This window comes from Podarcis pityusensis (assembly GCF_964106645.2).
Source record: "Podarcis pityusensis genome assembly, chromosome: 13".
In the NCBI taxonomy this organism is placed as follows: Eukaryota; Metazoa; Chordata; class Lepidosauria; order Squamata; family Lacertidae; genus Podarcis; species Podarcis pityusensis.
Genome location: NC_138038.1, coordinates 53,909,900 through 53,934,759, shown reverse-complemented (window position 1 = coordinate 53,934,759; position 24,860 = coordinate 53,909,900). Strand labels below are relative to the sequence as shown.

The following is a 24,860-nucleotide window of genomic DNA, read 5'->3' as shown; positions in this document are numbered from 1 at the left end:
AGATCTAATGGATTAGAAAGCTGTGTTTTTATAATTCCACTGCCAGGCTGGAAGTGGCTTGATTTTGCTTATTTTATTTCATTATCGTAAGCGAATGGGGGGGTCATACCTTTTTTTAAAAAAAAGAGAGCTGAGAACTGACAACAGACAAGAGTCTCCATGTGTGTAGAGAGACAAGGCTCAGCTCTGTGATTTATTTAGCTTTGCTATGAAAATTTTTTTAACCTATCCCTGGCCTAAATAATTGTGTAAAAATACCAGGTAAAATATTACAGGCTTGTCAAAGGTCATGACAACCCAAAGCATCAGGGTGGAACAAGATGGCACCTTCGCTCCTTTCTCTCTCCTTTCTCTCTCTCTCATTCTCATTTCAGGGGGTTGGACTAGATGACCCTTGGGGTCCCTTCCAACTCTACCATTCCACAATTCTCTCTCTCTCTTTCTCTCCAGAAACTGGCTAACCAAAAAAACCTCAGCACAACAGGTTTGGGAGCTCAGCCACTCTCTCCCCTCCCTCTTTCCTCCCAAATTGTTCAGGAAAAGCAGGAGAAATTTCAGGCACCTCTAGTCAGCCCCCCCCCACCCCCACCCAATGTGAAGTTGCAGCCCTCCCTCCCGCCCCCAAAACATCCACTCCCAAGTGGCATTTTCAGAGATGGAAGGGGAAAAACCGTGCGAGCGATTGGAAGTGCGCCTGGCACTTTTAACCACATCATCTTTTGGCAAAAGGAGGAGGCGGCTATCTTTTCGCCCGACACACACGCAACCACAGCACGGCTACACCTGCCGCTCCCCGCCCCCCCCGCCCACAACCTCCTAAGAAAGGCGAGTGTTGGTGTCTTAGATGTCAGTCAGTTGGCATAGATGCAGCTGGCTCTGGCGTGGGGAGGTGGGGGCAGCTGTTCCAAACAGGCAACCTTTTGCTTGGCTCTGATATGCAGCTGCCTCTGTGGTGTGGCTGTGGCCATTGATGCAGGGGTTCCTCAGAGGGAGGTAGCAGCAGCGGCAGCAGCAGCGGCGGTGGCGGTAGCTGGCTGTCCACCAGGATGGGTGTGTCTTGCCTGGCGCTTCCAGCATCCATCCCTATCTCTTTTCCATCCGTGATATCGCCAAGGAGAAATCCCCCTCTCCTTCGCCAAAAGTCATAGCTCAGCAGGGAGCTGGCCCCCAGGCAGCCCAGGCAGTCTCTGGTCAGTCCCAGGCCAGAAGGGCCCTCTGGGGCAGGCAGGGCACCATGCTGCCAGCAGTCAGCCCTGCGGCGACGACGACGATGTGTTCAGCTCGGCCAGCACAAGGCACAGGTTCCTTGGGGCTCAGCCCCCACTCACTGTCATATGGCCGTGTCCCACAGCACCGTCTGCTGGCGGCGGCAGGGCGGCGTCCCGGACTTGCGGTTCTCCGTGTTCCTCCGCCAGCTGGGCAGGATGGGCATGCTCTCCTGCTTGCACAGGCTGCGCTCGGGACGGTGCCGTGCTTTGATCTCCTTGCAGACGCACCGCTTGCGCTCAATGACCTCCAGCAGCTTCCCGTCCCTCTCGCGGGAGCTCTGCGGGGGCCCCGACGCCGGCAGCTGTGCGTGCTGCAAGGCCTGCAAGGGGAAAAGGGGGTTGGGAGGACATTGTCATTGGAGGTGGGCAGGGGGGGGAGAAAAAATGTCCCCAGCAAGGCTGTCCTCCTCCCTCTGAGGCGGCCTTTGCCAACATGGGGCCTCCCAGGTGTCCCATTAGCCCCACCCATCTGTAGTCCCATCAGACCATGAGATTTAGTTTGAAGTGATCTGGGGAGCAGCAGGTTGGCAAAGGCTGCTCTAAGACACAAGCAGCTGGATCTGTTGCCCTCCCCAAATATGCTCTGGAGCGTGGTGGGGGTGGGGACCTAGAACAGATTAGCGAGGAGAGGAAGAGAGGAAGTTCCTCTGCGCAGCTGAAAATCTTTGCACTAATGGAAGCACTTCCCTCCACAAGATAGATTATGAGCCCGCCTTGGCATGTCAGCTGCCTATGTCCTAATGAAATTTTTTGTGTTGGTGGAGCAGCAGAGCAAGGGGGAAACCTCATATGCCGAGTAGGATTCTTTTCTATCTCTTTACATCCTACACCTCCTTTTTTAGCCTATGAATTATTATTATTATTATTATTTTGTTGCATTCCTCGTGAAAGCGACTCAAAGCAACTTACAGAAAAAATAGAATCACTCGGACCAATTACAATGAGCACAACCAAGAAAAAAACTAGAAAGCCACCCTGACACAGATAACAGGTGGGTCCTGCCCCACAAAGAGGCCACAGATACCCCAAACCCTTCCAATTAAGTGCCAAAAGTCCACGTAGGAAGGACAGGTTTTTTTAGCACCTCAACATAGACAAAAATGGCGCCACGCATGCCTCCTTGGAGAGAGCATTCCACAAGTAGGGAGCCACTCCTGAAAAGGCTGTTCTCTTGTCGCCACCCTCTGGACCCCCCCCCCCATGGCTCCTGGAGAAGGGCCTCAGGTGACAATGGCTGGGTCTGAGTCAGTTCATGTTGCAATAGTTTGTGTCTTATGTTACTCCTACGCACACCAAAACAGCGCAAGTAATTTTGCAGCTATTTGTTTCCCCCACAAAATCTGGGAAAGGAGACGCATTTGTAAAATTAAGTGTCGCTGCTATTTGTTAATATTCATTTGTTGCTTTCCTCAAGAAAATGACCCAAAGTGTATTTACAAGCACAATGAGAAACTCTAACCAATCAGCACAACCCATAAAAACTTTATAAACCATCACTGTACAAATAATGGGCAGATCTTACTGATCCTGATCCTGATCCTTTATTTTATTTTATTTTATTTTTATTGGAAAGCTTTAATGATGAAAGATAACAGCTACTGTTTACAGACGGCGACCACGGCGACTGCCCTTTCTGCGAGTGCTGTCTGATGGGATAGGGGTGACATCCTCAATGCGCCCTATCTTCATGCCAGATCGAGCCAGAGCTCTGAGGGCTGACTGGGCTCCAGGCCCAGGAGTCTTTGTTCTAGTTCCACCTGTAGCCCGCAACTTGATATGAAGGGCAGTGATTCCCAGCTCCTTGCATCTCTGAGCTACATCCTGGGCAGCCAGCATAGCAGCATAAGGAGAAGACTCGTCCCTGTCAGCCTTCACTTTCATGCCACCAGTTACTCGGCAGATTGTTTCCTTGCCAGACAGGTCAGTTACATGGACAAAAGTGTCATTGAAGGAAGCGAAGATGTGGCAGACTCCAAACACATTCTCTCCTTCAGCCACCAAAAAGAGGCTGCAGATACTCTCTAAATCCTTCAAATTAAGGGCCAAAAATCGGAGATAAAAGGGAAAGGTTTTTGCCAGCCCTTAAAAATGAAGATGGCGCCACCCAGTGTCACCCAGGACCTGATCTCCTGCTGCCATGTCCCCCATGGCCCTGATACAACAGGCTTCCTCTCTGTTTTCAGAGAAACGCAGGTGTGCACACACACACACACAGAATCCCTCGGTCTAAGCCACTAGGCCCCAACCCTTTCCAACCACTCAACCCCCACCCCACCGGCCTTCACTTCCAACATACCAGGCTGGCTGGGTCCCGAGTGTGGCTGCACGGTCTCTGCGCGTGAATCACGGCATGTCGGACGCCAGAGGTGGATGCCGAGCGGCCCAGAAGGTAGCCCCCTGTGAAATCTGGGGTGTGCGAGGGGAGAGCAGGAAACAGACTATTGAGCAATGGGACCCCCTACTGAGCACTCCCTCCCCCCTATCATGGCTGGCCCCCGATGTTGCCTGTCTTTCTCTCTAAGAGGAGGTGTGCCAGGAATGTGTCTGAAAGGGAGCAACAGCCTTGTATACTGAATAAAGCAAAAACAATGAAGTCTCCCTCTTCCTTCCTTGGGGAATGTCCGTAGCTCAGGGAGAGAGCACCTGCTTTGCATGCGGAAGGTCCCAAGTTCAAGCGCCGATGGCCTCTCTAGGTAGGGCTGGCAGAGACTCCCTGCTTGAAACCTGGACAAGTCCCTCTCAGCCAGTGTAGACGGTACTGGGTTGGTGGACCAATGGTCACACAATAAGAGGTAGCATCCTCTGTTCCCCCTCAACCCCAACAGCAAAGCAGGATTTCAGGGGAAACGAGGGACCCTCGGGAATAGCCCCCAGCCGAAAAGAGCCTGGCATGATGAACAAGTGAACAAACATCTCTCTCAGTGTGTGTTTCCCCCCCCCCTCTCTCTCTTCCTCTCTCTCTCTCTCTCTCTCTCTCTCTCTCTCTCTCTCTCTTCCTCTCTCTCCTCTGCATCCTGCACTTGCTTGCTGCAGTCTGTCCTCATTTGAAGGTCACCTGCTCCTTTCTTTTGCAGCTGCATCGCATACAAGTTCTGCAGCCAAAACGAGGCAGAGAACAAAGAGGGATCCCTCACAACCCCCACCCCGCAAAAGCAAGGCTGCGCCCTGCAAGCCCCCCGCCCCCGGCAAAGGCAGCCTCACCTCCATTACGATGACAGGCAGGGAAGGTCTGGCAGGGAATGGGCAAATTTGTCCTCCCCACTGGCATCTTGGCAGCCAGGCCCTCTGGCCCCGGGGCGCGGACAGGGATGCCCGACTGCAGGACCACCGGCGGCTGGTGGGCCTTCTCTTCCTTTTCCATTTTCGGTGGAGCGCCGTCCCCACTGTCCCATCCCTGGGGGCCTTCTGCAGCCTCTGAAAAGTCAGGGGAAAACGAGCTCAAGGAGGGAGGCAGGAACGGGCACAAGGAGGTGGGAAAGCTCCCGCGTATGCTCACACCTGTCTGACAGGGTCAGCCAGCGCAGGAGGCCTGCATAATGTGCATCCCCAGGGACCACTGGAGCCTTGGGAAGGTTGGGCAGGGAGGCATGCCGCCAGAACCCAAAACTCTCTGGATCGACTTCTTGTTAGACTGGAAGCCTCATTCGTTCTGCAAGTGGTTGGAGAAAGGGTCCCCTAGGGAGGAAACCCGCCCTCTCCCAGTGCTGGCAGCTGGGCCCAAAAGGGATGAAAAAACTCAGCCACACTCCCCAATAGAAGGGCACTTTGGCTGCTCTTCCTCACCACGCTCCTCCTCACTGGTTTAGTGCCAGCCGGCGGGTGACCCCAGGCCAAAGGCAGCATTTTCCCCAGGAGAGAAGCTTCATCAACGTTCGGCCTCCCAACCCCTAGAATACCAGCCAGAATTGTCTCCCTGCCCCCACCTGCCCCGCCCAAGGGTTGGTGCCTCTGGACCACACTCACTCTCCGGCTCTTTCCCCTTCTGGCTGGCATAGCCCATCCTCCTCTGCAGGACCCATCCAAAGGGCTCCTCCTCTCCCAACGGGGGCCGGCCGCACTCCTCGCTGGACAGGACGTGGGAGCAGGCGATGCTGGTGAATGCCCGGTCCTGCAGCTGGATCTTGACCGCCGATGAAGCCTTGGTGCCCACGTTCTTGACGCTCTCGTATGCCGGCGGGCGCTTCATGCCCACGCAGGGCGCAGGGTAAGTCCAGACCATGCCCAGGGGCGGAGGGTCGGGCAGCGTGCACGCCCGCTGTACCTGCTTGCAGGACGGCACGGTGGACGGGCGGGCGCACAGCAGGCCGTGCAGCACCGAGATCTCCTTCTCCGTCTTCTGCTCGGCCGGAGCGGAGTGCGTGGTGACCTTGACCGCCGAGTACACCATGGTGTAGGAAACAGCCGGCTTCTCTTTCACCGGCAGCATGGAGGGGACGGAGGCCGCGGGCAGCACTGGCGCCGGGGCCTGCTTGGCCGGCGGGCAGATCATGCTGTGGGAGTTGGGGAGCTCCTTCTCTGCTTTGCTCTGGCCTGCGGGCTGTGGAGGGAGCGGCGTGGAGTGGCTGCGGGCACGGCCAGAGGGCCCCAGGGCGGCGCTCTCACTGCTCCGTGGGTGGTGGTGTTGGTGGTGGTGATGACTGGGGACCTGTGGGGTCATGGGGGCGGAGGGCGCCTCCTTGCTGTGGCAGGGGACGGGCAGCTTGGAGCCGTCCTGACCTGTGGGTTTGTACCCCTTCTTCCCCTGAGGGAATGCCAGCAGTGGGGGGCGATGCTGCAGGAGATTGGGGAAGGGCGGAGGGATCTCGCAGGGGGACGTCTTGGTGCCTGGCGGTGGTGCTGCCGCCTTGGCAGCCTCCCGCTTCACAGGGCGGTGGCGCGGGGAGGCCGGGGCCCCATTGGGGCGGGACTCCCCCCCACCTTCTTCAGGGAGCGGGTATTTCATCTCCTCATAAATGGCTTCGCTCTCGTCAGAGTCCTCGTCGGCTGTGGGGGGCGCTTGGGATGGGAGGCCGGGCCCCCGGAAAATGTCCCCGACCATTTCGATGTACACGGGCTCGTCTTCCTCGGCGTCAGAGCCCTTTGCCTGGCTGTGGGAGAAGGCGCGGCCGTAGCGTTGCATTGCCCCGGCCGCAGCGGGGCCCGGAAGTCGACCTGAATACGTCTCGTCGAACGAGACAGATAAGTGGGTGTTGGGGCTGCGCTTTGGCTTCTGCGGGGGAACCTTGCGCCCCGATTCTCGGCTCTCTGCGCTTGACTTATGGGAAGCTGGTGGAGAAAAGGAACAGCGAAGGAGGGGAAAGGGCCTGTGTTAAAAGCAAGACAAATGGTGGCCGGATAAGGAGGCAGGGGGCTTAGCTCCAGGACCCACGTGCAATACTCCAGTTGCGTACACACCGTGCATCGAAAACGCCTGCCAAAGAATCCAGGGAATGGTAGTTTACTCCTCATGGAGCTACAATTCCCAGCACCCTTAACAAGCTACAGCTCCCAGGATCCTCTGGGGGGCGCCATGTGCTGCAAAAGGAAGAGAGGTGGCGTCCAGGTGCAAACTGAGCTGCTGCTGGATCTCCAAGGTCGTTCTTTCTCTGGGAATGATGGGCAGCTTCCCAGGCTGCCTTAAGAAATGCAGGACTGGGTGCCCCCCCGATGCTTCTCCCAGGGGCCCACTAGTGCTGGACGATATCAGCTTTTCAACATCGCAGTGTATCACCAGCGAAGGCGATAACCTGCGCTGTTGAAAAAACAAGCTGCCTTGGCCTCTGTCCACGAGGTACCTGGTTTAACTGCCCCAGCTCTTACCTTGGGGTCTGAGGCAGGTTCACCCAGGCGCTCATGGGCTGGGACAATGCAGCTTGTTTGTGTGTCCCCCCCCCCCCCCCAGTTGAGACAGCTCACAACAAAAGACCAGGCCCAAGGCCCAGATGGTTCAGCAGCCTGTTCTCAGAAGGAGGACCTGAGTGTGACAGCGATTCTTCCTTCCTGCAATTCCCAGCAACCCGTATTCAGAGGCGAGAAGCCTCCTATGGTGGTGGGAGAACACAGTCGTCATTAGAAGAGCCCGCTGGATCAGGCCAACGGCCCATCTAGTCCAGCAGCCTCAATGGAAAACCAGCAAGCAAGATTTGAGCACAAGAGCAACACTCTCCCCTCCTGGCGTTTCGAGCAACTGCTAATCAGGAGCATTGCTGCTTCAAGCTGTGAAGGCAGAGCAGAGCCATTGTGGCTAGAAGCCATGGATAGCCCTCTCCTCTTCCGTGGATTTGTCCCGTCCTCTTTTAAAGCCATCCCAGTTGGTGGCCACCCCTGCCTCCTCTGGCAGGGAGTTCCAAAGTTTACACGCTTTGGCGGGGAGACGGGACACTTTCTTTTATCTGTCCTAAATCTTCCAACATGCATCTTCATTGGGTGCTACAAGAGAGCGAGGAAAACTTTTCTCTGTCTGCTTTCTCCATGCTAGGCATCATTTTATAATCTTCTATCCTATCCCCTTTTCCTCACCTTTTCCTTGCCTCAAAGGAGGTCCCTCCATCCCCTCCATTGTTCTTTTTCTGAACCTTTTCCAATTCTATTGAGGTGAGGCAATGGGGTCCCTCACTTTGTCTTCTGATTGGGTAACCCCAGCTGCCATGTTTTCTTCCCACCATGTCCCCCCCCCCCCCCCCACTGCTGGCTGGTTTTGTAAGTCCAGCAGGCAGCTTGTGCCCCAGGGGTGGCAAGCCAGGCAGGCCTGCTTCTCCAAGCAACACGGCCCCACCACCCCAAATGCCACCCTGGCCCCCCCCGGCACATTCTGTCTCTGCTTCCTAGGGCAGCCCCGTCCCGCTCCTTACTTCCTCTCTTGCTCCCCGCCGGCTCCAGGGCGGACCTGGCCTCGGCGCTCAGCTTGGTGCTGGGGTGGCGCTTGGGCTTCGCTGGCGGCTTCCGGGATCCTGCGGCTGCATCCCCTGAGCTGTTGTCCACGCTGCCCACCGAGTGGCAGGAGAGGGAGCGGGGCGCCATGCTGCTGGCGCAGGGGTGCGGGGCATGCTCCTGCGAGGCCGGCATGGTCATGAACCCCATCCTGAAGTGGCGGCGGAAGGAGGCCACGTCCCGCACCTTCCCCACGCTGGGCTCCTTGGCCGAACTGCGGAGGAAGAAGCGGAGAGGGGTAAGGACAAAGCCACCGAGCCCTCAAGTTCATGAACGGGTGGTTGGGAGGGAAACACACACACACACACACACACACACACACACAACCTCATCTGCACCAGGGCTTATTTATTTCACAAAATTTTATACACCACTTGATTGGGGCGGGGAAACTAACCACCTCAAAGAGGTTTATGAAAAAAGAGAAAACAATATTATCGGTAATAGAAATAGGCAATAGCAATGTAAGGCTTTCAAAAAATTAAAATGTCAGTAGACTAGCAGTTCTAGTATTGAAGTAATCCATGTTATTGATGCAATAAGGGCACATTAAAGGTAAAGGGACCCCTGAACATTAGGTCCAGTCGTGACCGACTCTGGGGTTGTGGCGCTCATCTCGCCTTATTGGGTGAGGGAGCCGGCGTACAGCTTCCGGGTCATGTGACCAGCATGACTCAGGGGCTTCTGGCGAACCAGAGCAGCGCACGGAAACGCCATTTACCTTCCCGCTGGAGTGGTACCTATTTATCTACTTGCATTTTGAGGTTTTTTGAACTGCTAGGTTGGCAGGAGCAGGGACCGAGCAACGGGAGCTCACCCCGTCGTGGGGATTCGAACCGCTGACCTTCTGATCGGCAAGTCCTAGGCTCTGTGCTTTAACCCACAGCGCCACCCGCGTCCCAGTCAAGGGCGCATTAGAGGCGGATTTACCCTGGACTGTGTCCACACATCATTCTGCTTTATTAGCTGCGATGCTTCTCCCAAAGTTACTGTGTTTTTGCCATATGGACGAGATAAACCGGGACGTTTTAGGCATAAATAGTTAATAAGATTCCAACGGGAACTCACGGAGATTGCATCGGTTGGAAATGAAACCGAACGTCCGCCCTGAAAGTTTTGCAGCCGCCAACCATATTGTTATTCCTAGTTTATTTTTATGGACAAACATGCCCCCAAAGTGGGACTTCTGATAATTGTTTATAATGCAGGCACAAGGACAAACCATCACTCATCCACAATAAAAGTGATGTGAGGGTGGAGGGCAGAGCTGGTGTCATGTGGTAGTTTTGCAATGAGGAGGGAGATTGTCACAGCTGTGGCTTGAAGCTGCAAGGCTGCCCCCTCCTCAATTGGCCCCACACCCAGTATAAGCTTCTGTTCTTCTGGGGTTTGCCTTAAGCAACACCTTGTGGCACCCGGCTGACCTTAGAAGAACTCCTCCCCTCAGGGTACCTGCAAGGGAAGCCACCTGACTGCTTCTTTGTGAAGGAGATTGCTAGATAATAGCCCAGAATGGCCCTTAATGGGAGCTAATTGGGAGAACTGTGTGCAGAAACTTGCACATCTCTGTGTAGGAGAGAGAAACAAACAGCTGTTGGCAGTTGGAAGAGGCAGGAAGGCAGCTCACGCAGAAGATCTAGGTCGGGTCACCAGCATCTCCCAGTGGGGCTGGGAATGTCCCTTGTCTGAAACCAGGAGAGCCGAGCAAGTGGAAGCACACGGAGAGCCGGCTGGATCAGGCCAGTGGCCCATCTAGTCCAGCATCCTGTTCTCACAGTGCCCCAAAGGTCCGGCCTGGCCCAAGATGTTTTGACACCTGAGGCACAGCACAAAATGGTGCCCCCCTCCCACCAGGGAAGACGGGGTGAGTGAAGATCTACATCAGGAACAGGGAGGGAATCCAACCAACCTCACCTGACAGTTGAAGTGGGAATAAAAGGCCATTGCAGGGGGAAGGGGCCTGTTCTGATTACACCAGGAGACCCCAGAGCGTGGCCCCTGCTCCCTGCCATTTCCTCCCCAGGGGTGGAAGGGGACCAGCAGCACCTCCGTTTCGCCAAGAGGACACTGTGGTAGTGATGTATGGAAGTGAGAGCTGGACCATAAAGAAGGCTGATCGACGAAGAATGGATGCTTTTGAATTATGGTGCTGGAGGAGACTCTTGAGAGTCCCATGGACTGCAAGAAGATCCAACCTCTCCATTCGGAAGGAAATCAGCCCTGAGTGCTCACTGGAAGGACAGGTCCTGAAGCTGAGGCTCCAAGACTTGGGCCACCTCCTGAGAAGAGAAGACTCCCTGGAAAAGACCCTGATGTTGGGGAAGATGGAGGGCACAAGGAGAAGGGGACGACAGAGGACGGGATGATGGGACAGTGTTCTCGAAGCTGCAAACATGAGTCTGACCAAACTGTGGGAGGCAGTGGAAGACAGGAGGGCCCAGCGTGCTCTGGTCCAGGGGGTCACGAAGAGGCGGACACGACTAAAGGACTAAACAACAACACCAAGGAGGGGGCAGACGTGGTCTCCAAGGAATGTGCTGCAGTCGGGAGCAACAGAGGCAGACCAGATCAGAGACCAGATCCTCGGAGACCAGATCTGCTGCCCTGTGGATCCTGCTCCCTGAGGCGGTCACCTCCCCCTGAAGTTTCCAACAACTAGCATCCATAAGCATTGCTGGCTCCAACTTTGTAGGCAGAGCGCAGCCATCATGGCTAATAGCCATTGATAGCCGTATCCTCCATGAATTTGTCTAATCCTCTTTTAAAGCCATCTGGGTGGGCGGCCACCCCTGCCTCTTTCTGCGAACTAAAAGGGCCTGCGGTGTTTCCTCACAGGGGGGTTGTTCTGTCCCCTTGCCTTGCGGAAACACCTGCTCCCTTTGCCTCCACTGACGCTCTCCACTTCTCTGACAGGCCAGGCTCCAACAGAGGCTCATGTTCGCTCCTCTAAAGGAAGCCGAACCCTAGGAAGTGCTGTGCATTGATATTCTCACTGCTGGGAAGCCCGGGGGGGGGGACAGTGTGTGTGTGTGACCCCACCCTTGCTAGCACAGATGTTTTGGGCTGCAGTTCCCACCAGACAGCTGTGCTACCAAGGGCTGACGGGAGTTGTAGTTTAAAACACCTGTGGGCCAAAGCTGTGTTAAGAACTGAACTTCTCATTACTGAAGAATACGATGCCCCCAAAGTCTATGATTCCCTCCCCGCATTCTTCCAAAAGGGTGTCCCCATTTGCACAAAGAGCCTCTTCTCTCTCCTGCGACCCCAACCCCTTTTTCATTTTAAAAAGAAATCCGATCACCCACTGTGATCAGGACTGCCTCTCAGTTAACTGAGGCATCCAGGGGGTGATTTGAGCCCCTTGGTTTCTGGAATGAGGGCTGGGACGGAGGGTAAGAAGAGCCTGCTGGATCAGGCCAAAGGGGGTCCCATCCAGTCCAGTTCTCACAGCCAGGTGCCTCTTCTGGGAAGCTCACGGCAAACAGGACCTGGGTGCAACAGCACTCTCCCCGCTTGTGATTCCCAGCAAGTGCTATTCAAAAGCGTAACTGCTTCTGATAGTTTTGGGTGGGTGGGTGAGAGAACATAGCTGTTGTGGCTAGTCACCAGTGGCCGCCTCCCCCTCCTCCATGAATTTGTCTGATCTTCCTGTAGAGCCACCCAAGCTGGTGGCCACCACTACAACTTGTGAGAGGCAAAAAAGAGAGCTTTATATCCACTGTATCCATGCATTAATATATACACACCTCTTGTCATTTATACACCCTTATTCACCTCCCCCCTGCAAATATAAAACCCCCAAATGCTGCAACCTTTCCACAAAGCGAAGGATGTTCTGGAGAGGACCTGAGCACAACTCCACCCCTGATTTCCAGCAAATGATACATAGAGTGGAGGGGGAAGCAATCACGGCTAGCATTTTCCCCCCTCCACCAACCCTGCCTCCATGTACCACGTTTTATTTTTTTTTAAAGGCATTTCCCCCTATCTTCCCCTCCCCCCTGCACAGCAACATACACATCACACTTGCCGGCAGCAGAGAAATGTGCTGCAGTGTGTCAGCTGCAGCTGGCAAAGAGCCAAGGGCTGGGAGTGGCTTCTCCCAAACGCCCCTTCATCCCGATGAGCAGCCCCTTCCCGCAGGCCCCTTCCTCCCTCCCTCCCTCCCTCTCTGTCTCTCTGTGTCTTGGCACAGTGGCAGAGAGAAGACAGGAGAGAAGACAGGGCACGTGCCAACAGCAGATGCTGGGCGAGTAAACAAACCCTCAGCTGCTCCCTGGTTTTCGGAGACAGAGAGACGTTGGCTGAGGCCCAGCCAGTCTGGCATCGCCAGATCCCACCCTCCAGTCATCACACCAGATCTGGGTGAGACGGAGGAAGGAGCGAGTGCCTGCCTGCAGCAATCTCCACAGCCAAGCAAGAAAGGAGCTGGCCAGATGAGGAGAGAGAGAGGGAAGAGCGTATTTCATGCCCATCTGCCTTTGCCCCATCCTGCTTCCCGAATGGTCCCCTCTTATCTGCTCACTCCACAGACTGCCTTCCTGCATCCTGCCCATCTCCTAAGTTAGTTTTCTTCGCCAACGTGGTGTGCTCTAGATGCTTTGGACTACAGCTTCCACCAGCCCCCAGCTGGCACGGTTGGCAAAAGCTGCCTTAAGCCCGTAGCCTAAGACAGCTAGGTCAGCCGCAATGTTTGGCCCAGACGCAGGCCTTTCCCTACATTGTTAGTCCACATTTTTTACAGCAGCTGCACCAGTACCAAAGGAAGACAGGCCAGACGGAGAATGATTCGCAGGGTACCTTCAGTTGGGACCATTTTTGTTTCAGGAAGGAAGCTAGCAGGCCATTGAACTGCAAGGAATTGGTCTCCAGGGCAGGGTCCCTTAAGAATTCTGTGCAGCTGCAAAACTTGCTGCCTTAAGCCATTGCTCCAGGAAGCTTAGTCTCTTCTGTGCTGACTGGCACCAGCACTCCAGAGATTCAGATTGGGATGGGGACCATCTGCATGCCAAATAGGTGCCATTCACACCTTTCCAGCTGGTCCAATAATGCTCCTGTTGCCCCCAAACCACTTGGGGCTTTGCCTTTCGAAGACCCCTCCCTCCCCTACGCAACCCAACACCTCCCACCCCCTGCTCACCGCCATTCATCCTCCCAGCTTTCCCACCTCCACACCCACCCGCCCATTGACATCGCATCACGATTCCTCCTCATGATGTGCCATCCTCCTCCTTCCTCAGCCACCCTCCTCCTGACTTCCTTCTGGCCACACCTCTCCCAGCCTCCCGCTGGCAGACCTTCAGCATCTCCTCTCTTTCTCTTCCCTGGTTTTATTCGCTGGAGTGAAGGGTCCTGGGTACCAAAAGTATGAGGATGCAGCAGGATGCTGGCGGATGGCCCAGCAGTTTCCATGGAAACTGCGTCTGGGTGACCTGCAGGAGCCAGGCAACATCAGCCTGCTGGTGCCTTTAACCCTTCACTTCCTGCGAACCAGGGGAGGAGGGAAACAATCCCCACCCCAAGCAGGTTTCATTATCTCTGGGACAAGTGGGAGTGAGGCAGCTGCGAGGGTAGCTGTGGAGGCGGTCTCCCTCCCGGCCTCTTGGAGAATGCGTCTGGAGCCCAAGCTGAGCACTCAGAGCCACCTCAACAAACTGAAGAAGAGGGCAGATCAAAATGGGAATTCAGGAATGTCAAACAAGCTGAAGGGGGGGGGAGAGGGGCAGAATGGAGTGGGCTTGCTGGCTTGGCTGGTACACAGGGCAGGACTTGGTCGGGGTTAGGCTGAGCCTGATCCAAGACGACAAGAGAAGAGGATGAGTAAGAGCTCACCCTCTGGAAAAAGTTACCACGACACAAATCCTAGGCAGAGGCAGCCTTATCCCCTCACCCAGGTGCTCAGCAGCTGGCATCTTTGGGCATTTGCCAGAGCTCCAGCAGGACTTGCTGGTGCCAACACCTGCTCCGGACCCTCCCCACCAGGTGGCAGAAAGCTACAAGCTGCTAACCTCTTTTCCCACAAAGCACTGGGGCAGCACTTGGGCATTCCAAGGCATTCTGGGAAATTCTATATGGCAGCTGGAGGGCAGCATCAATGAGTGAGCCTGCTGGAGGGAGACAGATCAGGCACTGCGCTATGGGCCATGCTCAGAACCTCCAAATTATGCAAGCAAGGGAGCAGGATGCCATTAGGAACAGGACCTGGGACCTTCTGCACGCAGAGAAGCTGCTCTGCCCACTGAGCTATGGACTCTGTTACCTCCGTGATCAAAATTAGCATGCCTCTGGGTGTGAAATTGCTGGGGAGTAACACCAGGCCTCTGCTCTTGCCTGTGGGGTTCCCAGAAGAGGCAGCTGGTTAAACTGCAGTGGAAAACGGGAGGTTGGACTAGATTACACAGTGGTGAACCGAAGACCTTGGTGAAACAAAACATGGGCAAAATTCACCGTTTTCTGTTAGAGCCAAAGCTGGCTGAGATGAAATTGCTTGATGTCACGCCCCACCACTCGGGTCCAGGTTTGGAAGGGACATCTGAACCCACAGATTCAAGTTGCAAGAAAGGAGAGGCCAACCAAAAGTTAGGAAGAACTTCCTGGTGGTAAGAGCCATTCGACCGTGGAACGGACTCCCTTGGAAAGTGGTGGGCTCTCCTTCGCTGGAGGTTGTCAAACACAGTTTGAACATCAGGGATTCTTTTGCTGACTAGATGAGCTCTGCAAATTCTATGATTTTGTGACAGCCACTGAGAAAAGCAGGCACTAGCTTGGCCTTAAGCTGAAAGGTACTGTGGAATACAACCTGAGTTCAGATCCAACCTTGGACACGGGCCCAACATGTCATCTGCCACCGCACTCCCTCCCAAAAACCCAAACCCCTCAGCACCTTGCCTGTAAAATGGGACCAGCAGCGGCCCACCTCACTGGGCTGCTGTGGGAGCAAATACGTTCAAGACTGCGCCGTGCTTTGCAACTGGAAGGACTGCATAAATGTTTTCTCTTCAAAAAGGCAGAAAGGTTGCCTGTCCGTAAAAGTCAGCTGCCATGTCAAAACTGTTCTTGTGAATCATCCGTCTGGAGCAGAAATCAAAGCCCCTCCAAGGAACTGTTTTTGCTGATGCTCCCCTGAGTCACGCAGTCGCAGGCTGAAGCCAGCAAAGGCTTGATTTGACCCAGAACTCAGCGAGCTTTAGCCCCAGGACCTGTTTTCCAGTGTCTAACAAGTGAGAATTAAAATTCCGTTGTACATATGCAGAGCACTCTTCCCTCAACCAGCCTCCTCCTCTCACTGTATGCGCAAGGAAATCCAGGCGAGGCAGTACCTCTCATGGAAGCCGCCCATCTTACCCACCAACACACAAGGGGGATAGAGTCACAGGACAGATAAACCCCTTCTTCATGCAACACATATTTAAACTATGGAACTCACTGCCACAGGAGACAGGGATGGCTACCGACTTGGATGCCTTATCATGTACAGTGGTACCTCGGGTTACAGACGCTTCAGGTTACAGACTTCGCTAACCCAGAAATAGTACCTCGGGTTAAGAACTTTGCTTCAGGATGAGAACAGAAATTGCGCGGCGGCGGCAGCCAGAGGCCCCACTAGCTAAAGTGGTACATACTTTACCAACTGCCCTGGCTCCCGGTGGAGTACAGGGTCAGGTTTAAGGTGCTGGCTTTGACCTTTTAAAGGACCCATGTACCTACGGGACTGCCTCTCCTGGTATGCCCCACGGAGAACCTTAAGGTCCACAAATGACAACATTTTGGAGCTCCCGAGCCTCAAGGAGGTTAGACTGGTCTCAACTAGGACCAGGGCCTTTTTAGTACTGCCCCCACTTGGTGGAACGCTCTGTCCCAAGAGACCAGGGCCCTGCGGGACTTGACATCTTTCCGCAGGGCCTGCAAGACAGAGCTGTTCCGCCTGGCCTTCGGTTTGGACTCAGTCTGACCCTTGTGTTTCCCTCCCCTTATGGTTTTGATGAGGCTGCATTTTAAATTGCATTTTAACCTGTATTTTAAATCCCCCCCCCCATTATGTTTTTACTGTCAGAGTCGCCCTGAGCCTGGCTCTGACCGCGGAGGGCAGGGTATAAATAAAATTTATTATTATTATATTTTTATTATTAAGAACAGACCTCCGAAACGAATTAAGTTCTTAACCCGAGGCACCACTGTCCTCTGTGTTTTCATACTGTATTTTTATGTTGTGTGAACCACCCTGAGACCTATGGGTGAAGGGCGGTATACAAATTTAACAGATAAATAGGAGAGGATTAGACAAATTCACAGAGGTGGAGAGGACCATTTATGGCTACTAGCTGGAGGCAGCGATACTCCGGAATACAAGTTGCTGGAAACTGCAGGAGAGGAGAGTTGCTCTTGTGTTCGAATCCTGCTTGTGGGTTTTCCGTAATGGGCACCTGCCTGGCCACTGTGAGAACAGGATGCTGGGCTAGAGGGACTGTGGGCCTGATCCAACAGGCTCTTCTTATGCGGCGAGGACAGGCCCCCACTGCCCGGCACTTGCTGGGTCCTGCCTGAGCCACTGAGCCTGAGATCTCACGGACAATCTGCCCCTCCAAATAATAGCCAATCATTAGAGCAGCTTTTCTGTATCAGATGGGGAAGGCAGGCTCTCATTCCCCACCCCACCATTCAGCGAATGCGGCTTGCCCCCCCCCCTCCACCCCAGATTATCTGAGGATAACCTGGGCTTTTTAAACGCCTGTGAAAAACACCAGGGGCTATATATAGAGCACTTAGTCCAGGCAGGGAAACTTCCACCAGGGCACACGGATTAGGGCCAGAGGGGAGAACATCTGCCAAGAGAGAGCGGGGCATCTCAAAAATAATGTGTAGGGGAGACAAACCAAGGGGCTTTAAGGCCAGGTGGCTGGCGCTCGGGAAAACCGGTCAAGGGCAGCAAGACGTCACCAGGCACTGGTGGGTTCCAGGAACAGTGAAGTCGTTGCAGGGAATCGCTCTCTAAGCCAGGGGTCAGCAATGTGCGGCCCATGGGCCAGATGCAGCCCACAAAGGGCATTTTTACCAGCCCACAAGCCGCCCCTGAACCGAGCTGCCTGCTTGGCAAGTCCCCCATGCGCTGCACTAAATCAGCACAGCGTGGTGTGGGGACTCGCTGAGCAGCGCCGGAAATCGCGTCTGCGCATGTGCAGATACCGGAAATCGCATCTGCGCATGTCCAGACGCCAATAATTGCTTCTGCGCAGGAGTGATTTTTGGCGTCTGGGCATGCGCAAAAGCGATTTTCGGCACCGCGGACATGCACAAACTCGATTTCTGGCATTGCGCAGCACCAGTCCGGCCCACAGACAATCTCCGTGGGAGTGATCCGGCCCATGGCCGTTAAACCTTGCCGACCCCTGCTCTAAGCTCTTCCTCTCCATAGAATCATAGAATTGTAGAGTTGGAAGGGGCACCAAGGGTCATCTAGTCCAACCCCCCCCACAACGCACGATGAGCAGCTTATTATTGTGCATCTCTTATTAAAAGCCTCCATTGAAGGAGAGTCCACCACCTCCGATGGGAGTCAGCTGCACTGCTGAACGGCTCCTACTACCAGAAAATTCTTCCTAACATTTGGTCGGAATCGCCTTGCAGTTTGAATCCATTTGGGTCCTGCCCCGCAGAGCAGCAGGAAACAAGATTGCTCCTTCTTCCAGGGGACAGGCCTTTAGATATTTGAAGATGGCCATCCTGTCATCTCTTAGTCTTCTCTTCTCCAGGCTTAACATCCCCAACTCCCTCAAGTTCATCATCTTGATGGTCCTCCTCCACAGTTTAACCCGCAAGGCCCCTGCCTCTTGACGATCTCACACCTCTGCTATGTGGGAATGTTCAGGGCATGCAGGGGAAGTCTGTCCCAGCCCAGAAGGAAACAGGAAGTTTACCTGCTGGCTGGACAAACAATCCTCCCCATGTGTAAACACGTTCACTCTAGGAATGAAGAAGTGTGCATGCACACGAAAGCTTATACCAAGAACTAACTTAGTTGGTCTTTAAGGTGCTACAGGAAGGATTTTTTTTATTTTGACTATGGCAGACCAACACGGCTACCCATCTGTATCTAGGAATGTTGTACTTGACTGCTCTTGTGTTTCACATCCCACATACTACCCCTCTCCTTGCATCAGCTTTCCTCAACTTGGTGCCCTCCAGGTATTTTGGCCTACAACTCCCATCAGCCCCAGCCGGCATGGCCGTGTGATGTTGAGGCCGATAGATGTTGTAATCCAAAAATGTCTGGAGGGCACCAGGTTGGAGAAGACCAGGCTAGCCTGTTTCATTGCGCGAAGAGCATGCTTGGAAAACGCCTGGCAGCGCTGAAGGAAAAAGGAGGATTTGGAATTGGAAAGAGGTTCTCACTTTGGTTTCTAATGAATATACGGTGCTGCCTTATCCATCCCCTCATCCATATAGTTCAGTATTGCCTACACTGGCTGGCAGCCTCTCTCCAGGGTTTGAGACAAGGGCCATTCCCAGCCTAACCTGAAGATGTCATCAGGGATCAAACCTTCTGCATGCCAAGCAGGTGCTCTCCGCCTAAGCGAAGGCCCTTCTCTCTATTCAAGGTTCTGCAGCAATCAAGGAAAAGCAGACAACCTATGTCTCCCCTCACTGTTCTGCTATATATCACCATAACAGCGTTGGGAATGAAGATAAGCAAGGTATGATCTCAGGACCTGGGTGGCTAGATCAAACACACCGCAAGAAAAACAGCCAACGCACAAGTAAGCTTTGCATGAGGTCAAATACAGACCATTATAAGATCGGAACTGGCATATCAAGAGGCCAGCTGCCGTTATTTTCAAACCGGACTTGTAAAAGAGAACCAAAGGAAAAACCACAACATTAAGCAGTGACAACAGTATCCAAACAGGCCTCACGAGTCATCTGAGAAAAACGGAAATAAAAGCCATCGTCGCAGCACCACTCCACAAAAATAGCAGCCTCAAACTCGCAGGTGACCGAGGCATTTAAAAGCACACCAAGTTTTTCTTGGGTTTATTCTGGGCCTGGCTCAGAGCAAGGCATTCTGGGCTTTGGTCTTTTTGTGTTTTGAATCTATTTGGCCTGCAGCCCTCAAAACCTGGCTGTCCACAACATCCTTTAGAGACCCACTTCAGATCCAAGCTAGTTCCAAGACAGAATCCTGCCTGCCTGAAATGATCTCCCAGCTGTTGAGAAAGATTCTCAGGGGCTGGGCCCTGCCAGGTCTCCAGCTGAAGGGAGTTCCAGTGGTGCCGGGCGGCTACCCAGGTCCCTCCGAATGTGCCCTTTGCTGCCCAGCACTGGTGGGTGAACTCCATGGACAACCTTTGTACGGACCCCTGCCTAACGCTATACCCCCCATTGCCTTTTCGGCGCCTGCGGAGCACGTCAGGGCCCAACGCCTCCACCCCTCGCCTACCTCTTCTTGGGCTCGTCGTCCTTGCTCTGTTTCCACTCCACCTTGCTCTTGCGGTACAGAAGGTTCATTTCGTTGCGCAGCTGCTCCCGGGGGTGGCACGTCTGGCTCAGGGCCCCGTAGGCCCAGCGGCCACGATCCTCAATGAACTGCAGAAACACGGAGATCAAAGCTTCCTGGGGGCCTGCATTCATCTTCCGGTGGCTGGCAGGCGGTGGGGAGGGGGTGCCCAGAAAGGGGGGGCTCTGCTGAGGGAGAGAGACTATATTAGGGGGAGGGGGACAGGTAGATAGGTGTTCCTGCGTGTGTGTGTGTGTGTGTGTGTGGATCCACCCATCTCAGAGCTCAGGCCCAGAACGCTAAGGAATGTAGGAAGCTGGCTTACGCCAAGTTGAGTGTGTCTGCACTGGCTGGCAGCAGTGGTTCTCCGGTGTTTCAGATGCGGGGAGTCTTACCGTTCAGTAATGCTAGAGAGCGCCTTGCTGACCACTAGCCGACAAACATCTCTTTTTGCTGGGGGCAACCGTCTCCATTTGTGGCCCAGTCCTTATGGAGTTCTGGGCTTGGCTGTAGGGGATGTCACAGTCCAGATGTAGCCCATAACCTCCTGGGGGGGTGCCTGTGGGCTTCAGCAGAACTCAAGGCCCAACGCAAGTGGCGGGGGGGGGGGGCGGTGGCCCTGAGAAGGACCAGACCCAGAGAATCTCAGCCCCCACAGAGGCGGCCCAGAGCTCAGACTCCTGGGTCCCCTCTCTGGCCCCAGATTTTGCTGATGGGACACTTCTGCCTGCGGTGGGGTGCCAAAGAGAGATCAGTTGGGGGCTCAGCCAGACTGGTGAGAGCAGGCAAGCAAGGGAGACCCCTATCGGGCGGGGTATGCGTCACACCCCACGACTAGCCTCCCCCCCCCCAAGGCGATGGCTAAATACCTGCTGGGCTGGAGCCGCCGGGGCCCCTTGCGGAGGGGGCTATCTGGGAGGGCAGCCGGGGCAGGCTCGCTGGGGCATGTCCTCCGCCCGCGGCATGGATCAGGCCCCTGCTTCGGCGCCGGGGGGGCGCCCCTCCATGCGGCCTCGGGCCTCGCTTGCCGGCCGGCCGGGAGGGAGGGAAGGCGGGATGCTGGTCGCGGCTGCTGGGGCCCAAAAAAGAGAGAGAGAGAGAGAGAAAGGCCTTAGAGGAGGCGACGCGGTGGCGGGGGGGGGGTCTCTCTGCTTCCCAGCTCCCCCCTCCAAGCCATACCTCGCCCATTCCCTCCCGCCGCCCCCCCTCCCCAAGCCCCGATCCTCCGCAGGCCCCTCGCCTCCCGGGGCCGACCTGCCTGGGCTAGGAGGGCACCTGCGCCCGCCGCATCCCTGCGCGCTTGGCCCAGCCCAGCCTCATCCCGTTGCCGCGGCGACGTTGCCGGAGGGAGGGAGATGGGGAGGACCACGCCGGGATCGCGGGCGGGCGGGGAGGGGGGCGCAGGCAGGCAGGCAGGCAGGCAGGCGCGGCTCTTGGGCTGGCTGGCTGGCTGGCTGGCTGGGGTGGGGGGCTCTCCCTCTCTCTCCTCCCGGCCGCCGCCGCCGCTCACCTGGCCTCAGGGCTGCTCCGTCCTCCCCATCGCGGCTCCGGCTGACGCAGCGTCGCGGCGGCGGCGGCGGCGGATCCCTCCGCCCAGCAGCAGCAGCCCGAGAGCGAGCCAGCCAGCCAGCCAGCCAGCCGGGGAGCGCGCCCGGCGCGCGGGGTGGGAGGGGGAAGAGGGAGGGCGATGGCGGGACCCCCACCCCTCGGAGAGAGGGCAGAGCTGCGCGCGTACGGGGAGCTTTGAGCGCGCAGGGGGTCGGGCACAGGCGGCCTGGGCGCCCCTCTCGGCCCGGGCAGGTTGGGAAGGGAAACGGGGCGCGCCCTTTTTGCAGCCTCCCAACGCGCCCCCCCCCTCCTCCAGCGCGGACCGAGCCCCCGCCTGCCACGCCCGAGCTGGATCCGGCGCCAGGGACAGCCGCTGCCTTCGCCGCCCAGCGTGCGCGCCTTCCAAGCGAAGGGCAAGATCAAGGCGCCATCCCTCATCGAGGAAGGCCGGGACGAGGGGAGGCTGCAGCCCGTATCCAACTCAGGCTGCTGGATCAGGCCGGACCGGGCGGAGGGTGGGGGTACCTTGAGGGCAAGGAGGATGGGAAGGGTACCGGCTTCTCTTTGCGCCGCGAATCGAAGCCAGCGCCCGCATCCATCCTATGCCTGAGGGACGTCGGGAGCAGCTTTAGATTGACTCCAGCCTGCTCAGCATTGTCAGCGCCGGCACGGACCGGCAGCAGCAGTTCTCCAGGGTTTGGGGAGGGCGTTCCCAGCTGTACCCAGAGACGCCTTCGGAGACTGGGCATGGGTGCCTCTCCTCTAGAAGCGCGTAGCTTGCGCGAGTGATCTAGGATCGCGGGAAGCTCCTTTGTTATACTGAGTCAAAGCAGGGGTCCATCTACTTTAGTATCGCCTACACTGACGGGCAGCAGCGGCTCCCCGGAGTTTCAGGCAGGGAAGCCTCTCCCAACCCTCCTTGCAGATGCCATCCGGGACTGAACCTGCGGCCTTCTGCGTGCCAAGCAGGGACTCTGAGCTATGGCCCTTCCCCAGTTGAGATCCTTGGCCCATCTAGTTTGATATTGTCTACACTGAGCGGCAGCGGCAGCTCTCTTCGGGCTTCAGGCAGGAAAAGCCTCTCGCAGCCCATCCTGGAGACTGAACCTTCAGGGGCTGAACTTTCTGCGTGCCAAGCAGGCACCCTGCCCTTCTCCTTGCTTCCCACAACCACTCAGACTCTGCGCGGTCGAAGCGGGGCTTTCTAGAGGCCATTACCCCGGAGCGGGGCTGTCCGTCTATTCTGCTGAAGCTCTTAGCCTGGGACGAGGATTTCTTTGAAGAAGGTTCGGCCTTCCCCCAGAAATCTGTACACGCCACTCTGGTCTTGTGAACGCGCTGATATGTCTGACCTGGAAAGTCTTTGCAAAAAAAGGGGGGGGGGGGCGGAAAGCCGAGTCTGACCTGGATTTATAGTTGGGTGTCTGCGGATTTCACAGGGACAGGCAAAGTGTCTGAAAAAGGCGGGCGCAAATAATTGAATAGGAGGAGACGACTGCCTTGCAGACCCAGAAATTCTTACCCCAGAACCTGTTTCTGAGCACCTTGCTAAACGATTCTGCTAAGCATGTACAGAGTGCCTCTCCCTCTTCGTGCGTAGGGCTGCAGCTAAGACTCGCGCATGCGCCTCCCTTTCCAGAAAGCGAAGCAAGGCCCCCCTAGACGGCTTGTTCCTTGCCTGATCCTGCACCCAGGTCCACTCCGCAGCAATCAGCACTGGCCGAGGGGAGAGCGCCCCGTCCCTTCGCAAAGCGGCGCTGCTTCCACCTGCTGGCCGCTCGAGCAACTGCAGCCACGTCCGCCCGCTTTGGGGCGAAAGGCAATGGCAGCGCTCATCCGCCAGGTGGCAGCAGCGCCCTATCTCCCAGGCGCAGACGGACCTATAGCATCGTGTCTCAGGTGGTGATGCTGGGGGGAGGGGGGGCTGATGGGAGTTGTAGTCCAAAACATCTGGATGGAGAAGGCTGCCTTTCAGAGGCTGCTTGATTGCTCAAGAGCCCTTCCTAGAGGGGGGCAAGTTTCTCCCAGGGGGTGCGCTCCTTCTTACCCTACACCCCACGGTGCCCTTCGTAGTCTCAATTCCAAGATCTGGGGTGTGTCTTGGGGGACGACGACTGTTCTCCTGCTCACTCCAGTCTCTGTGTGGGAACCCCTCATCCCCTCCCCGCCCCCCGCAGAATGGCGCTTGCCCCCCCCACCCCCTATCAGGTGGCAGGTCCTGTTCCCAGGGAGATAATCCCCCGTTTCCGATCCCCCCTGAGCCTTTAATCGCGTTACTTTCTCCGGGTTGTTACGGATTAGCCTCCCGGCACCTCCCAAGCTCAGTTTCCTTTGCCAGGAGTTTTGCGGGTTGGGGTGGGGGACTCTCCAGCCCCACTCCATCCCTGAGCTAGGGGGTCCCCCGAGGTCGAGGGTCCATTCAGGTCTTGCAGAGCTGAGCTGGTCCCTCATCAAGCCTAAGGCCTCCAAGCCCAGGCTGAAGGCTACCTTGCAGGGTTGGCAGTAGGACCGAGGGAAGAATCGGCCCCACAGCTTCATCACCACAAAAGGCCTGCCAGGTGGCCTAGAAAGGGATCAGGGAGGGGGTGGGTTTTGTAGAGCCTCAAACAGGGAGCCCCGATTCTATGAACCTGGTGCCCTCCAGATGCAGCAGGGCTGTTTGACGCAGTCTAAAACTCCCCAGAGCCCAGTCCTGGTGGGGGCACCTGAGGTCAGGGCCAGTCTCAAACCAGTGTTTCTTTCTCAGAGAGGCAACACAAATGTGTCTGTCCCCCCAAGCCTGCAAGGGAAGGAGACAAAGGGAGGCTCCTTCAATGTGCAGTGCTCCTCTCCAACCCACAAACTTTGGGGAGGGTCTCTGGACGTGCCCCACTGCCAGCCTTGCACTTTGCAGACTTGCTGGTCCGTTGGAGGTTCAAAAGCTCAGTGCATTTGCTTCATCTCCTAGTCTTGGGGACATGATGGATGCCCTGGTGGTTTGTCCCAGCTCTCCACAGGATCTGGTTATTCGGAATGGAGGAAGAGGCACTCCGTGTATGCTCAGAGGCACAGTGAAGACTCGCTTGCTTTATTCATGTGTTCTCTTGAGCCAAAGATCTTTTTTAAAATAATAATAATAATAATAATAATAATAATCCAGGGTGGTTTCCCTATGCCTTTCCCTGGGCCAGTCTCTCCATAACGCACAAGTTGCGCTGAAGGCGGAGGAACAGAGTGCTTGGGTCAACCACAGCCCTTAGGCTAGCGCAGGGAAGGCTCAGCACTGGAACTCGTAGAATCACAGAATTGTAGGGCAGGAAGGGACCCCAAGGCCATCTAGCCCAACCCCCTGCAATGCAGGAATAACAAAGAAGATACTGTCCTGGAGCATGTGCAAAGTGCCTTTCCATCACTGATGAGACAACACGCTTCTGGGAATCAGCAGGACCCTTCCAGGTCAAGCCCCCACCCCAGCATTTTAGAAATGAGGCACTTACTGGGAAATCTGTGCACTTACTGGCTCCAACTGTGAGAACGGCTCATTTATTTATTGCATTTCTATCTCCTCCCCCCCCCCAAAAAGAGCTCAAAGTGGGTCTTCCCCTTTTCGTCATCCCACAACAGCCCTGCTGAGAGGCAGTGATTGGGTCCCAAGGTCACACCTG

The 24,860-nt window shown here is 55.8% G+C and overlaps 1 protein-coding gene across 3 annotated transcripts; it reads right to left on the bottom strand.

The window, feature by feature from the left end:
- Positions 1–629: 629 nt before the first annotated feature.
- Positions 630–20,675, bottom strand: NYAP1 (neuronal tyrosine phosphorylated phosphoinositide-3-kinase adaptor 1). 3 transcript variants are annotated; one of them, XM_080979727.1, is made up of 7 exons: positions 20,538–20,675; positions 19,612–19,856; positions 8,099–8,391; positions 5,232–6,533; positions 4,470–4,682; positions 3,565–3,674; positions 630–1,588 (listed from the first exon to the last, which is right to left on the bottom strand). In XM_080979727.1, exons 2-7 carry the CDS (start codon positions 19,800–19,802, stop codon positions 1,331–1,333), a joined length of 2,367 nt encoding a protein of 788 aa, XP_080835853.1. In that variant the 5' UTR covers positions 19,803–19,856; positions 20,538–20,675; the 3' UTR covers positions 630–1,330. The 3 variants fall into 3 exon arrangements, with proteins under 3 accessions (XP_080835853.1, XP_080835852.1, XP_080835854.1); XM_080979726.1 differs by having other exon boundaries at positions 19,612–19,853; XM_080979728.1 differs by having other exon boundaries at positions 19,612–19,757.
- Positions 20,676–24,860: the final 4,185 nt, after the last annotated feature.